The sequence below is a fragment of the Onychostoma macrolepis genome, chromosome 20, assembly GCF_012432095.1.
Source record: "Onychostoma macrolepis isolate SWU-2019 chromosome 20, ASM1243209v1, whole genome shotgun sequence".
Classification (NCBI taxonomy): Eukaryota; Metazoa; Chordata; class Actinopteri; order Cypriniformes; family Cyprinidae; genus Onychostoma; species Onychostoma macrolepis.
In genome coordinates, this window is record NC_081174.1 from 11,436,920 (window position 1) to 11,452,587 (window position 15,668).

The following is a 15,668-nucleotide window of genomic DNA, read 5'->3' on the forward strand; positions in this document are numbered from 1 at the left end:
ACTCACCTACTGACAGATCGCGTGCCCTTTGTGTTTGATTGTCCTGAAGCTCGCGGCTGCGGTTAAATGCACTTGCATCTACTTGTATGATTTAAACACTGTCAGTGTGTTTTCAGAACATCTGATATGTGTAAATAGATCTGTGCATTAGTGTGAATGCAGTCTATTAAAGCTGCCAGTGTCTATTATCTCATCAGTAGGCCTAATAATCATGTCAATAAGGCTGAGGATACTTATTTAGTATCCAAAGTTTACAGATAATCATAGTTATGGGTTTTTCTTTTTTCCTCAGCCTTATTGACATTTGATTAAAGCACTCCCAGATACTGAAAGAGCTTTTTGTTTATCACTTGTAATTGTCTTTCCCCCCTTTATTACTTTATATTTTCTTATAGGTTTTGAAGCTATATTTACTTTTAATTCTTAACAATAATTAATTATATATTAATCAATTAATTAATTAACTAACATAATTAATTTTAAAAGTAGCCTGCTTATATAGGCTAATTTAATAAAAATGCACAAAATAAATTTGATAATCGTGATATAATAATCGAATTGAATCGTGAAACCAGTGCAGATTCACACCCCTAGCATTAATGCTTTCAGCAAAGCGAATCTAGCGCGAACCATCGGGATTTTGAAGTGAATCACGTGATTTGGCGAGTTTGACTCAAGCTCCGAATAACTGATTCGAACAATATTTCGAAGCTATGCAGTGTTTCTAAAGCGTCCAACACTAGTTATTCACATCATAAACGTTTCTCCACAATGCCAACGATATATTATATAAACAACGAACGGCATCCCAAGATATATTTATATGGACGAGACACGTTGCTTTGCTTCAAGAGGGCGTGTTCAGGTGCAACCAATAAAATGTGTCTCCACAGCTCGCACTTTTAAATGCAATGTCAACCAGAACGAAGGAAGATTCATTTGTTTAAAACGCTGGTTAAATCGCTTACAAACGAAGCACTTGACATGTGCTGTCGCCCGAGGCTCCTACCTCCTGGAATGTGCTTATAAAAGAAAATTAGGTAATTTATATGCGGATTATGCAACTATGTGACACTGTCAACTGTAAACATCCCGCAGCACGAAATAAACTCTGTAGTTCATTGTCAGACAGAGACACTGTAACATCTTTATTTATGGGTTCGTATTGTGATAGCATGTAAATGTCTCAGATGTCTCTTTTGTCAAATACAGTATAAAATAATAAATTAATACTGTGGGGGTTGTTTCATTAGAAAAAGATACACTAGGCTACTGCATGCGACTTGACATTTTACAAGGGTCACATTCCTCTCTTCCATTGTCCTTTCAAGAAAGCAGTTCACTTTAAGGAGATAAATAGCTTTTACTTATTGTGTCCAGGAAGAGAAGACATTTATATTGAATTAATTTTTATTTTCAACAGTTAAATGGATGCAGGTCCCTGTGGCTGTATAACTGATAATCACTAGCTCCAAATAGCTTAATGAGTCTAATTAACATAATTGATTTGTAGGCACCTGGTTTTCAAAGACAGACGTTTGGTTGTGATTCATGTCTGTTTCTTTGATTTGTAATGTTTAACTGCAAATGATTTGATATTATAGTTTATAGTAGGCTAATTCACATGCTGACACTGGTTTTGTGGAAATGGATACTGGGTTAGAGGACCTTGAGCTGAGAGAGTCTCAGAGGAGTACCTGGACTTTCTGGATGACGATGTGAATTATTTTCTTTTTCTTTTGGTTTTATGTAGGTCAGTTGGTTTGTGTAAACACCCTTTCCGTCTCTGCACTGAATGCCGTTTTTGTTGTTTACAGCAAGACCAAGGCATTTATCATGAAAAGGTCAGGAGTATGGTGTCTGACGGCCGGTGTCGTCTTATTGTAAACATTAACGACCTGAGAAGAAAAAGTGAAAAAAGAGCTAAAGAGTAAGTATTTTATTTTGAGCCTTCCCACAGTTGTCTTGTATCATGAAGTACTTTGTCTATGAGTTTGTCCTTGAAGCTCATCTGATTAATGGTCTCTTTTCAACAGATTACTGAATAATGCTTTTGCTGAGTTGGTGGCGTTCCAAAAAGCCCTAAAGGATCTTGTGGCTTCAATAGACACCACTTACGCCAAGCAGTTTGAAGAGTTCCATGTTGGTTTTGAGGGCAGCTTTGGGAACAAACATGTCTCTCCACGTACTCTAAGTGCACGCTTTCTGGGAAACCTTGTGTGTGTGGAAGGCATTGTGACCAAATGTGAGTAGGATTTACAACTTTTTCTTTTTCTTTTTTTTTTACAAATTATCATTGCTCATAAGTTTTTAAGGCTTGTAATTTCACACAGTTAAAAATAGTACAACTTCGTTCAGAATTTCAGGCCCTGATTTTTAGATTAATATATGTAGGTCTAAGCTGTTGATACGCACAATTATAATGTGATGTTTACTCCACCTTAATTGTCATTATGAATTATGCGTTGTCATTTCTAACTTGTAATTTTGATCTGTAGGTTCCTTGGTCAGGCCAAAAATTATGCGTAGTGTCCACTATTGTCCAGCCACCAAGAAAACCCTGGAACGAAAATACACTGATCTTACCTCATTGGACGCTTTTCCTTCCAGTGCCATCTATCCAACTAAAGTGAGTTATATTTAATGTTTTTATTTTCTATTTTATTTTTTTTTTTAACTTAAACTTTCTTTATAAAATGTAACGTGTAATGTAAATGTAAAATGTTATTTAGCAATTTAATGAAATTTCATTTTAGTTACATGAATATTTATGTAACAAATGTATTAATTAAATGTATTTAAATTAATTGTTTATAACTATTTATTTTTCTTTTGTATATTAACCTAACAATTTAAATGTAGTTACATTTATGTATTTAATTGATTAAACTATTAATTGTATTTATTGAACAAAGTAAATGCTTTAATTTGAGTAAATATTTAATTTTCTGTTAAAAAATAATAATTTATTTGTGTGTGTGCGTGAGAAGACATTCCTATATCATCCTCTCTTGCTGGTCCTGTAACATTCCTGTCACGGAAATATGGATGTTGATCCAGGAGAATGTTCTACTTGGGAAAAATCCCAATAACCATACCTTGTTGACCACTGATTTATTATTAAGAATGTTAAGAATCATGAAATAAATTTTGCATGTGTAGGATGAAGAAAACAATCCCCTGGAGACAGAGTTTGGGCTGTGCTGCTATAAGGACCACCAAACACTGACCATTCAGGAGATGCCAGAGAAAGCCCCTGCTGGACAGCTGCCACGTTCTGTCGACATCATTGCGAACGATGACCTTGTTGACCGGGTGAAACCAGGTGACCGTGTGCAGATTGTAGGGGTCTACCGTTGTTTGCCTGCGAAACAGGGTGGCTTCACCTCTGGGACCTTCAGGTGTGTATATCTGAACTCTGTCCTGAGATCAGGACTGCAATGGCATGTCCTCAGATGAGTCTGTGATTCTCTGCAGAACAATCCTGTTGGCTAACAATGTGAAGCTTATGAGTAAGGAGATTGTGCCGACGTTCTCTGCAGATGATGTTGCCAAGATAAAGAAGTTTTGCAAGGCTCATGCTAAAGTAAGAAGAGGCGCAAACATCTTTATTTAATGAGTGATTTTATTCTAAACTTGGCTGCAATTATTGATAAACTGGTCCCAATGGTTTCTACAAGGTATTAAGGTGTATGATGCTTTTGAGAAATGCAGCTTTGATCTGTTTCATCGTTGCTATGCGAAGTAAGAGTATTGGTATGTTTCAGGACGTCTTTGAGCAACTGAGTCGTTCTTTAGCTCCCAGTATTCATGGCCACGAGTACATAAAGAAGGCTATTCTGTGTCTGCTGTTGGGAGGCAATGAGACCAACCTGGAGAATGGAACACGCATCAGAGGAGACATAAATATTCTGCTCATAGGTAAGGTTATAAACGTCATGGTTTTGTAAAAATGTATAATATATCATTTATCTAAAATCTGGACTTGTTCTCTGGTGCCATTTCAGGTAACTATTTATTTATGGGTTATAAATGTACATGTTTCTTGTCCTATATCAGTATCTATCTGTCTATCTATCTTGAATGTTGAGCCTCGGTGCATTTAATCCATTAAATTTAATCTCCATTTATAGAAATGTAATCCTATTTAAGGTTAATCTATATAGTTATGTATAATTGTGTGTGTGTGTGTGTGTGTGTGAGAGAATATATAAATACTTGTATTATGGTTACTTTATACTTTATTTATATACATTTAATCTATATTTAATCTAAATTTCAAATTTTTTACAAGTAATTTTTGGACCTATGGAAACAAACACTGCACATTTGACTGATTTCAGGTGATCCTTCAGTAGCGAAGTCTCAGTTGCTGCGGTATGTTTTGTTCACTGCACCAAGAGCAATTCCCACCACTGGACGAGGCTCGTCTGGGGTTGGGCTGACAGCTGCGGTCACGACTGATCAGGAGACGGGTAACACTTTTAACATGTGATGAGAAGTATACACCCAAAAATGCAACCATTTTATAGCAAAAAGTCTGTTTATGACAAGTCATTTCACTCTGTGTCTATGCTGGAAATGCCCCTGGGCAGTTATTTTATATTCATATAAGTATCCAACCTATGCAACCCCCTTTTTTTTTTTAACGTCTAAAATCTGACAACGTTATCTTAATTTTGCATGATAAGTTTAGTATATTTTATCCTCTGGCTAATCCAGGTGAGCGTCGTTTGGAGGCAGGAGCCATGGTGCTCGCTGACAGAGGTGTGGTGTGCATTGATGAATTTGATAAGATGTCTGACATGGACCGAACAGCCATCCATGAGGTGATGGAACAGGGTAGAGTCACCATTTCCAAAGCTGGGATTCAGGCACGGCTTAATGCTCGCTGCAGCGTATTAGCTGCTGCCAACCCAGTGTATGGAAGGGTATGTATTTATTATTGGCTTGACTGGTAAAATTCAGGGATAATTTGCTTGGTGTTTTTTTTTTATTTAATTTAATTTTTTTATTATTAATCCTAGTGTATTCTTCACCCAGTATGACCAGTATAAGACCCCAATGGAGAACATCGGACTCCAGGATTCCTTGCTTTCCCGATTTGATCTGCTGTTCATAGTTCTGGATCAGATGGATGCAGACAGCGATCGGGAGATCTCGGAGCATGTGCTGCGTATGCATCGCTACAGAGCACCAGGAGAGCCGGAGGGAACAGGTGAGGCTGACATCTGCTGGTCAAAACACAAACTGTTTGCACAGTAGATCAGTGGTTGCTGAACTTTGTTTTCGGTGGTGGACCGTTTTAAAAGTGAAACAGAATAAGTTTTTATACTTCATGCATAGATAGATGGCGAGGTTGGGGAGGGGGTGCCTTTATTCATATTTGTTGCTCGACATTTTTTTTGACTGTTAAACAGTTTTTACTGCTTTTTTTTAACACTTTTATTCAACAAGGACACACTGAATTAATCAGTAAAACCATTTTTCCTGAAAGAAAATTATCACTCGTTTCCACATTTAATATTTAAGAAGCAAAACATTTTTTTTCAAATGTACATTTTATAATAAGAAATATTTTATTAAAACTACCAACCTGTGGACATCTTGGATTGCTTCTGACCACAGTTTGAGACCCGCTGATGTAGACCATTTCCATGTTATTCAGTTTTCAGCTTCAGAAGCTTTAGTCAGCTGTTGCTCTCATTCTGTCATGTCTGTATCAACAGCAATGCCACTGGGGAGTACAGTAGATGTGTTTGCCACTGAGGACCCGAACATCACAGAAGCAGCCGAGCAGGAGCTACAGATCTATGAGAAAAAAGATAATATCCTGCATGGCCACAGGAAGAAAAGGTGTTTCTTCACTTTGATTTAAAATCTACTTTGTTTCTTAGAAAGCCAACCTACCATAATTCATTGGGCTTCTGTGATTTATCCTTTTAAACACTTTAAAGGGAGAAGGTTGTTACCATGGAGTTCATCAGGAAGTACATCCACGTCGCTAAGCTGGTGAAGCCAGTCCTGACACAGGAGGCATCGGACTACATAGCAGAGGAGTATTCCAGACTCCGGAGCCATGACCAAGTCAACAGTGACTCCGCCAGGGTCTGTAGAGCCCATTTAAAGTGTAAAATCTTGGGTGCTTTTCATGATATTGTTGCTCTTGAATTGCTTGGTTTAATTTAGACTGACTGTAACCATTCCCACAGACGATGCCTGTGACCGCTCGAGCTCTGGAGACCATGATTAGATTGTCTACAGCTCACGCCAAGGCCCGCATGAGTAAAACCATCGATCTGGGAGATGCAGAAGCTGCACTTGAACTCATGCAGTTTGCTTATTTCAAAAAGGCATGCAATCATTCACATCCAGAACTGAAACTCTTATTCACTTATGTCTTTTGTGCACTATAAAAAAAACAAAAAAACATCCGTATAGTTTATGGTACAAAACTAGCAGCTGTGGTTGCTGGAATTCTACAGTAACAACATTTTAGGAATTACGGGTTTAACTTAAATTTACAGTTAAATACCGTAATTTCATTAACTGATATAATGTTAATATACCAACCTATTGAAGTACAGAAGTCTGTTTTGTACCTTTGAAATACACTGATAACCACCAAATGCAGGTGGTGATGAGTCACATGATGAACCAAAGCCCATCACAAGCAGCTTTTAAATGATAACATGTGTAGAAGGTGCACAGTGTCATTCACACAAGCACTAAACACCATCATGGTAAGACTCATTAAACTGAAATATGCAGTAAACATTAATTTAACAACATTAGATGTAACATACAACCCTAATAAACATAACTGATAAGAAAAAACTAAAAGGAAACATAGTTATTTCAAAGAAAAAACATCAAATTCAAACAAAATTTGAAATGCAACACAGGGAATTCTGGGAAGGTCAGTTTACGTTTTTTCCCTGTAAATTTTACAGGAACTTACCGTTAACCATTTAACAGGTTTTTACTGTAGCATTTTCACAGTTTTTTACCGTTAAGATCACGGTCATTTTTTACAGTGTCTAATGTAATTTGGCATGACTCTAGATTCTGGAGAAGGATAAGAAGAGGAAGGTGCCTGAGGACTCTGAGATAGACGTCTCTCAGAGCCAAGATACAGAGAGTCAAAGGAACCTAAGGTGAGTGTGAAAGGGAGGTTAACCCAACAGTTAAATCGAGTGTTTGAAGTGGCAGGTGTGAGCTGACTCTGTCTACAGGAAGCGTTCTCGCATCTCTAAAGATGTTGATGACGATGTGGAAATGACCCAAGAAGGAGAGGACTCTGACCCTTACAATTTCACAGAAGATGAAAACAGTATGTCAACTCATTCACTTTGATTTCTCAGTAAGCTATGCTTAATCAATACAGGTTCTGTCCATTGCTTTACTAAAGTCAATTTAACAAACTTGGTAGCTTTTTTTTTTTTTTTTTTTTTTTAATTTTAATATTTTGAATATATTAAGTGCCACTGTGATGTTGTCTTAAATGTGGTGGTGGTGTTGTTGACAGCTCAACCAAGTCAGAAGAGCAGGCCAGTATCTCAGAGAAGCAGTCAAAGGAAGAAGGCTGACATCAGTCAGGACCGGTACAACAGAGTTCTCTTCATTATCAGATAATAGATTCTGGCTTGTGTCAATACTGTGAATTTTCCTGCATTATTCCTCCAATACTTGTGCTACAATGATGGACTGGTCTGGAATTTATTTTTTTCTGTCACGTTCCTTTTTTATTTTTTTTTTATTTCTTTGTTTGAGTCAATTCCTTAATCTTACTGCACATTAGATATGGAGACTGATTTAACAGTGTGACCTGATTTTTTGACTTGACATGTTTAGATTGAAAGTCTTCAAGGCGGCTCTACTGAAGGCCTTTAAGGTGACCCGGTCTCAGTCTGTGGCAGTGCCTGATCTTCTTACTCACATTAACAAAGGCCAGGACGAGGAGTTTGACCAGAACGAGATCAACCTTCTGCTGGAGCGCATGCAGGATGACAACCAGGTCATGGTCTCAGAGAATGTGGTGTTTCTCATTTAGAACAGCTGCATCCTTTGAAAATTCAGGAATGTAAATTACATTGCAATTATTTATAACATGCCAGCATTTTGTTACAGACTACAACATACCACTAATAAACTGTGTGAGCAATAATGGTTGAGTACTTTTTTTGATCAAGTGCTTTTATTTTTTTTTTACATTTAATCATTTAGCCGAAGCTTCTATCCAAAGCAACTTACAAATGAGAATACAAAAAGCAACTCATCTTAAGGCAAATAACACAAGAAGTGCTAGTAATCTAGTAACAGAAGTTTGTTGAGAATAGTACAGCAGTTTTATCAGCTATATATACATATATACTTTTTTTTTTTTTCTCCGTTAAGGGCTTCATTATGTATCCTGCAAGATGTCATGGGGATCTTCTAGTCCACTGTCCTTTTAAATGGACATTTGGGGTTCTGTAAGAGAAAAATCAGTTTAATGGGAGTTACTGTACTGTTTAATAATGGTACAATTATCTAGTGTAGGAGGAGAAAAGTGGTATGTGGAAACATACAACCATCTGTCCTCTCTGGCTCAACCTCTCCATCTCTTTCTATCGGTCTCCTCCTCCTCTGCATGTAGAACATTGCGCCCACAGCAAGACCTAGGAACATGGTAGCTGCCACAAAGACACTTATTGCCACTGTTGCAGTAGAGCTTCCAGTGGCGTCATCAATCTCTAATTGCAGGTCTCGGATTTCTGGTCTCCTAGTCTGAATCTCCAAAAGTCCAGTCACATCTATCATTGAAGTTGAAAGTTAAAACTCTTGTCATATTTCATAAGAATTTCACTGGTATGGAATAAAAACGGCAAACCTTCAAGGGAGAGGAGGAAAATGACATCATCTCCTTTAATGAAGCTTCGACTCTTCAGACGATCATGTGTGATGTAACTGCTCGTACCGGAGCCTGGCCCCCGGTAGAATGTACTGCCATCTGTGTCAGTGACTAGACTGCCTACTTTTCGTGGGTCGTCCCAGAAATACTCAACATTACCCATGGCTGCACAAAGAGAGAAGATGCTATTTATAAAACACATTTTATTCACTTTAATTTCTACATAATCTGTAACCAAGTATCTGTGCTTAACATATCAGCATTAATGGCTCATAAAAATGCCTCCCTAACACTTTGTTTGTGTCTTACAGTCAGTGGAGGTCTTGGTTGGATCTGTAGTGATCATCCTAATGTTGTTCATGCGGTGTTGGATGTCTGGATTCTGGTCCATCAGCTCCATGGATGCCTGACGCCACGGACATGGCCATTGGAGATTGTCATCGTTGGGTCCAGAGGTCAGGTGGAGGTAGATTGCCATTATATCTGGACTATCCTTCAAGCCATTAATGTACAAACCAATCTGAAATGAGTAACCATCTGGGGATAGGAAGCGGGGGCTGTAGGTTTTGGTACCGGCAGGGGTTGTAGCAAGAAGCCTGGTAAAATCACGAATGCGCCAAGTGTATTGAGGACACTGGGTCTCTGAGAGGTTGATGTCATCCAGAGACAGACCACCCTTTGATGTGTCTCTTCCTTTAACTCCTTCAAACACTACTCTGAATTTATCAGAGACATTTAGTGTAACATGGTACAGTTCCCAGGAGCCTTGACGTCCACCTAGGTTGTACAAGTATAAGTTACCCATAGGCTAAAATGATTTATCTATTGGTGTTTTAAACATAAATAATTATTACCACTGATCTTCTGAATGAGTCTCAGGGCTCCTTTGGGGTTTTTAGTGGTGTATTCACGCACCCAGATGTTTAGCTGGTCATCGACGCCCCCGCTGTTGTAGTGATAGAACTGCAGGCATTGGGAGCGTCTTTTGGGGTAAAAGAGGCGACTTTCCAGGTAAGCCTTGTCACCCTGGGTTCCTGTGGCTGTGCTGAAATGCATGAAAAACCCAACCCCTGTGGATATATAAACTTTATTAGATAATCAGGTATTAAGCCAGTCTTCTCGCTTTCTCTTTGGACCTTATTATTGAGTTTAAAGATCATTTTGCATGTCATAACAATCCTTGACAAGAAATGTCTAGAGAAGTTCAAAGAGTATTTCCTTATAGTATCAGTACAATGTTTATCATGAAGACCAAAGTGCCACCATAATATCATAAAACAGTTATCAATGCAGGATTATTGACTATGATTTATTTAACTTTTTACACAGAGGTGATATAACAACGAACAGACAAAATTAAACAAATAGTCTTCCATGTGACACCACCCTTTTTAAAGAAATAGTTCACACAAAAATTAAAATTGTCATTAATTACTCACCCTCATGTCGTTCCAAACCTGTAAGACCTTCGTTCATCGTCAGAACACAAATTAAGATATTTTTGATGAAATCCAAGAGCTTTCTGACCCTCATAGACAGCTAAGCAACTGACATGTTCAAGGCCCAGAAGGTAGTAAGGACATCGTTAAAATAGTCCATGTGACATCAGTGGTTCATTTAATTTTATGAAGATACAAGAATACTTTTTGTGCACAAACAAAACAAAAATAATTACTTTTTTTAAATAATTTCTTCTTTCATGACAGTCCTCAACGTGCTTTCACGAGAGTACCATTGTTTTTACCAGTAAAGCACCATTCACACATCAGTTTCAAATTACTGGTAAATTGTGACATCATTAACCAGAAATGTGTGCCTCCTGGTGTTGTGTGTAAACATGGAAGGGTATATGCAGTCAGCGTTTTTGTTGATGTTTTCATTTTTGTGTCAAACATTCCCATTCATGCAGCATTTTGGTCCAGAGACATCGAATTAGATGACTTCAAACTGAGCTACACAGCATGGAGTAAATGCTTAATTTGCGTCAGAATGTTATGATTGGCCCAGAGCCACTGAATTTCAATGGCTGTAGACTGGCCCAGATCAGTGCGTTCTGAGCTCGTACATGCTCATAACGGTAATCTTCATTCTGCGTTCACACACAGCATCATTCCGGCAATTTACTGGTAATGTTACAACTTCACTTACAGGTATAATGCCAGATTGTCTGATTTCAACAGAGAGGATGACTTGCAATCAGAAAATACAGACTGTGAACTAAGAGAACATGGACTATTTTAACAATGTCCTTACTATCTTTCTGGGCCCTGAACATGGTTATTAAGTTGCTGTCTATACAGGATCAGAAAACTCTTGGATTTCATCAAAAATGTCTTAATTTGTGTTCCAGCGATGGACAAAGGCCTTACGGGTTTGGAACAACATGAGGGTGAGTAATTAATGACAGGATTTTCATTTTTGGGTGAACTATCCCTTTAAGAGAGTCTTTGGCCTAACGTGGTATGATGCGGTAAGACTGCAATGACACATTTTCACAATAGGGTCACAATAGTTAAATAAAATTAATTGGGGAAAAAAAAAAAATCTTAAAAAAAAAAAATCATATAATAATGTACGTTCATAACACTATACTTTGAGTTAAATTACCTTGGCAAACAAATGCAAATAATAGTCAACTCTGCGATTTGTGAGGAAGTTTCTAATACGGTGCTGAGAAAGTGACTATAAAGTTTGACATTTCTCTGTATACTTATCTCTCTGTATTTAGTTTCCTCATTTGTAAAGTAATGGAAATGCAATAGCAGTTTTTTTTTTCTTTTGCAGTTGGTGTAAATTTTGCTAAAATATTAGCTTTGTGAAAAAGTTCAGTATTGCACACATGACACTCCTGCTTGATGTGACTCTATCCTTCTGTCTGAATATGCCTACTTCCCTACTACGTAGTAGATGAAAACAATGTGAAAAAAGTAGTGTGTCTGAATTTACAGTAAAAGTTTGATGAAACTTTACTATCCCATGGGGCCACAGGAGAAGATTTGTGAATGGCTGTGAAGTGACAGTGGTAAGGGAGTGGATGTAGTATCTCCAAATTTCATACAGAGAAAAATAAGAAAATCATTTCTTAACAGTTTCCAGTCAAATGTTTTACATACTAAACGGTGTGCGATTTTTGGATGCATCACAACCAAATATATTTGAGGTTATGTGGATTTAGGGCCAATGAGATTTCACAATAGGCAGGGCCACCCAGCACGAAGTTGCGTAAAAGGAAACACGATTGCGAAGTTCACTTCTCATTTGCATGAAGTTTTATTTCCAGCGATCATGTGGCTCAAAAATGGCACTTTTCATTGTAAATAAATGCAAAACTAGGATGAATCCTGCTTTTGTGATTAGGGGTGTTTATACCTTGACATTGACCCAGGTTGGTGTAGTCCGTCTGTGGACCGCCCTCTACCCTTTGTACACGAGCCCACTTGGCATTTCCACCATCACCCTGGATCATACCACAGATATTCGGCTCCTCAAACTGGCAAGAGTCCAGAAAAGTTGAGGCTGTAGCTGGACGAATTATGAAAAATGTTTAGGTGAGGGTGAGTGATAGAAGCAAAGTATTAGTTGAGCAAGCAGTCTTTATCATTTCAGTCAAACTAATGTCAATATATTTATACAAAATTAATGGAGGATTATTCAGTCGAGTCTTCTACAGAAAGTGCTTAATCATAAACTTACAACAATTGTATAGCCGGTTCAGCTTGAGCAGGTCACTGTCACTAAACTCCATGCGTTGACCAATCACATCCAAGAATTCTGGTATTTTGGTAACGATGGTTGGCTCACTACCTTTGCTGAAGGATGTCTTACTGTAGTGCATGACTGAACCATAATCATAGGGCACACCGAGAGAGCTTGACACCGTTTCATCATATGAATTAAAGTTGTGCTCTTTACCTAAGTGAGAAACGAACGGCAAAACAGTTAATAAACAAACAGGTGTGTATTTAATATTAGAATATAGATTTTAGGAGTTTGGAAAGACAGAATCATGTTATTATTGATGCGTGTATTTAAGAATTCAATAGTTACCCTCTTTAATCTGGTCCCACATGATGGTGACGTAGTCGTCTCTGTCAGATCGGGACTGCTCGTGCCAAAAACCCAGCGCATGCAGAAACTCGTGCTCCACTGTTCCTAAACGGTCACAGTTTGCACCAATTGACAACTCTTGTTTCCCCATCTTTCGATTCCCCACCTTTGAGAAACATCTGATTGAACATAAAAACATCCTGACAGTCAATGCAAGAAAGGCCCAATGTTTGCACATGTCTGAAAAGGTCTAACATGTTGTCATTATTAGTCTAATTTAAAATAAATTAAAATTACTAACTTTTCAATAACTTAAATGAGCATGGAGCATGGCAATATTAAAATAATGTTTAAAATAAAATAATGTTTTTGAAGTTTTCTTACCCACTGCCTTTAAATACGAAAATGTAGTTTGGCTCTCCATCCCAGGCTTTGAAGTCAATACAGGTCTTGAGTCTGTATTGCTCAAATGATTTCAGTATCACACCTTTGGCATTGATTTCTATTAAAGAGAGAAAGGGAGAGAGAGAGAGAGAAAGAAGACGGGGAGGGAGCAATTTGGAGCATATATTAAGTATATATTAAGTAAGAATTTGAATAACCGAATTGAACAACTAAACTGAATCAATTATTATATATTCACAGACCAAGGCTGCTGTCTAGGACATATGGCACAGTGGTCGGCCAGCGATACTCTTCACCCAGAATAGCGTTTCTGCCTTCTCCCTGTTAAATATAAACCAAACATGGATTTAGCTTATTTGCAACCCTGTAACTTGCAACGGTTTTGTTTTATTTTATTTTGTTTTGTTTGAATAAGTTTATTATTTAGTTGTTTGTGATGTTTTGTGCCTGAAAACTTTTAAACTGTATTATTTACACTTTAGTTTGATGTTACTGTTGACATTTTCTGAAGGTTAAGAATGTCCTAAAAATTATTTTATTATTTTTTAAGCCCAGAGATTCAGGCCCTAGTTTGTACCGTTTGTGGAAAGTGGCTTGAGAATTTGCTCAAAGAAAGCACTGACCTCATTTAACAGAATGTCTCCTTCCACCAGGTCAAGTCCTGCCGCTATTGAAAAAGACAGAAGTTAATGCAAAACTGTTACAGAAATTATGCTACAGATTTAAGACATGATATTAATGTGTCCACAAACCTTCATTTATATCAAATATATCCTGGTCTTTTCCATTATCCACATCAATCTCTGTATTGCCTATCAAAAAAAAAAAAAGTCAAATTCAGAGCATAATATATAAAATCACTACATCATATGAATACATCGTTATTAAAATGATGTGATTGTTACGACTCACCTGTCAATGAAGATGTTGGCTTTGGAAAAAAAAAACATTTGAATAAGTGTCATAGGTGCACATTTACATCAACAAACTATTACAGTGCAAGCTATGATATTGTATAACCTGCTATCATGAAATAACCACAAACTGTTTCATCATAAACTAATTTTGTCTTGAAAAAGGCAATAACATTTTACTATAACAACTGTGTTAGTTTTGCTTCAACATATGATCAGTTGCTTTTGTTTAGTACTATATTAATCAACACATGATCACAAAATTTTTGTTTCTATAACATCTGAATTCTACACTCACCAAACACAGGGCTGTGGCACATACACACAGAATCAGCAATGTATGGAGAGACGCCATGAGAACTTCACTCTTCAGAACATCAGTGCATTGTGTATTAACCAATTTATAGAACAAAAGAGCTTAGTCTGCAATGATAAGAGCCTGTACCTGATAGTATATGATTTATTAGTATATGATTATTACACTGATGGTCAACAAGATTTTATCAGACATGATAAAAGTAATTACTGATAATGATTTGGCTAAGACTTAGGAGTTTAAAGGAATAGTTCACCCAACATGAAAATTTGCTGAAGATTTACTCACCCTCAAGCCATCCAAGATATGGATGAGTTTATATCTTCACAAGGACAGATTTGGAGAAATTTAGCATTACATCACTTGCTCACCAATGGATCCTCTGCAGTGAATGTGTGCTGTCATAATGAGAGTCCAAACAGCTTATAAAAACAAATACTGTTTTGGGCTGCTTTCGTAAAACTGTAAACAATATTTGATCTGTGCATGTTTCTCTGATATTTCTCTGATATCTGTGCATATTTTTCTGATTCAGACAAGACGACTGTTTCACTGGAGAAAGCAATGTTATGGATATAGTACATGTATTTTAACCAGAAACAATGGTTTGAAGTTAAAAATGTTTTGATGGATTTGTTTCTTACAAACACGCAGCTTTTCACACAAGAGGTTAACTGATGGGCAGGATTGTAACGCTTTTATCAGCTGTTTATACTCTCATTCTGATGGCACCCATTCACTAGTAATGGGTCGTTCTTGAACGATTCGTTCATTTTGAACGAACCTTTAATGTGACTCGGGAAGAACGAGTCGTCTCAGGGAGTGATTCGTTCAGTCGCGCATGCGCAACATCCTATAGGTTCTGTACTGGAATTAGTTCACCTGTTTCGAGTCTTCGGGTTTGAGTCGTTCGTTCATCACGTGACAGCCTCATACACTAACCTATGCAGTCAGAGCCGGAAAGAGAATTGATTAGTTCACCTCCCGAGTCATCGGGTTTGAGTCGTTCATTCTTTTGTCACGTGACGTGACAGCTTTGGGCAGAGAAATTAGTTAATTTACAACCTTCCTTACAAACGGGTGCTAGTCATTA

General features: G+C 37.5%; 2 protein-coding genes across 2 annotated transcripts; one reads left to right on the plus strand and one right to left on the minus strand.

Annotated features, from left to right (window-relative positions):
- The first annotated feature begins 1,520 nt into the window (after positions 1-1,520).
- LOC131527743 (maternal DNA replication licensing factor mcm3-like) lies at positions 1,521-9,455 on the plus strand. The gene is given in 19 exon segments (XM_058757048.1): positions 1,521-1,690; positions 1,693-1,718; positions 1,818-1,930; positions 2,037-2,245; positions 2,499-2,629; positions 3,163-3,401; positions 3,478-3,586; positions 3,768-3,921; positions 4,344-4,475; positions 4,723-4,931; positions 5,044-5,218; positions 5,730-5,856; positions 5,958-6,108; positions 6,213-6,353; positions 7,066-7,157; positions 7,236-7,333; positions 7,529-7,604; positions 7,855-8,017; positions 9,205-9,455. Coding segments are annotated over 19 exon segments (2,487 nt in total). The 5' UTR covers positions 1,521-1,647; the 3' UTR covers positions 9,304-9,455.
- Positions 9,456-10,752: 1,297 nt separating this feature from the next.
- On the minus strand, positions 10,753-14,758 carry LOC131527751 (meprin A subunit beta-like). Its single transcript, XM_058757056.1, has 9 exons — positions 14,558-14,758; positions 14,258-14,276; positions 14,098-14,157; positions 13,969-14,012; positions 13,588-13,666; positions 13,325-13,442; positions 12,941-13,119; positions 12,587-12,805; positions 10,753-12,415 (listed from the first exon to the last, which is right to left on the minus strand). Exons 1-9 carry the CDS (start codon positions 14,612-14,614, stop codon positions 12,186-12,188), a joined length of 1,005 nt encoding a protein of 334 aa, XP_058613039.1. The 5' UTR covers positions 14,615-14,758; the 3' UTR covers positions 10,753-12,185.
- Between the last annotated feature and the right edge of the window lie 910 nt (positions 14,759-15,668).

What these genes read in the sequence shown, in the direction of transcription:
- LOC131527751 (XM_058757056.1), bottom strand. Translation starts at nt 14,614, where the DNA reads ATGGCGTCTCTCCATACATTGCTGATTCTGTGTGTATGTGCCACAGCC. An exon ending in TATATTTGATATAAATGAAG is followed by an intron (nt 14,013 to 14,097) that starts GTTTGTGGACAC and finishes CTTTTTCAATAG; the next exon opens with CGGCAGGACTTGACCTGGTG. An exon ending in GTGGGACCAGATTAAAGAGG is followed by an intron (nt 12,806 to 12,940) that starts GTAACTATTGAA and finishes TTTCTCACTTAG; the next exon opens with GTAAAGAGCACAACTTTAAT.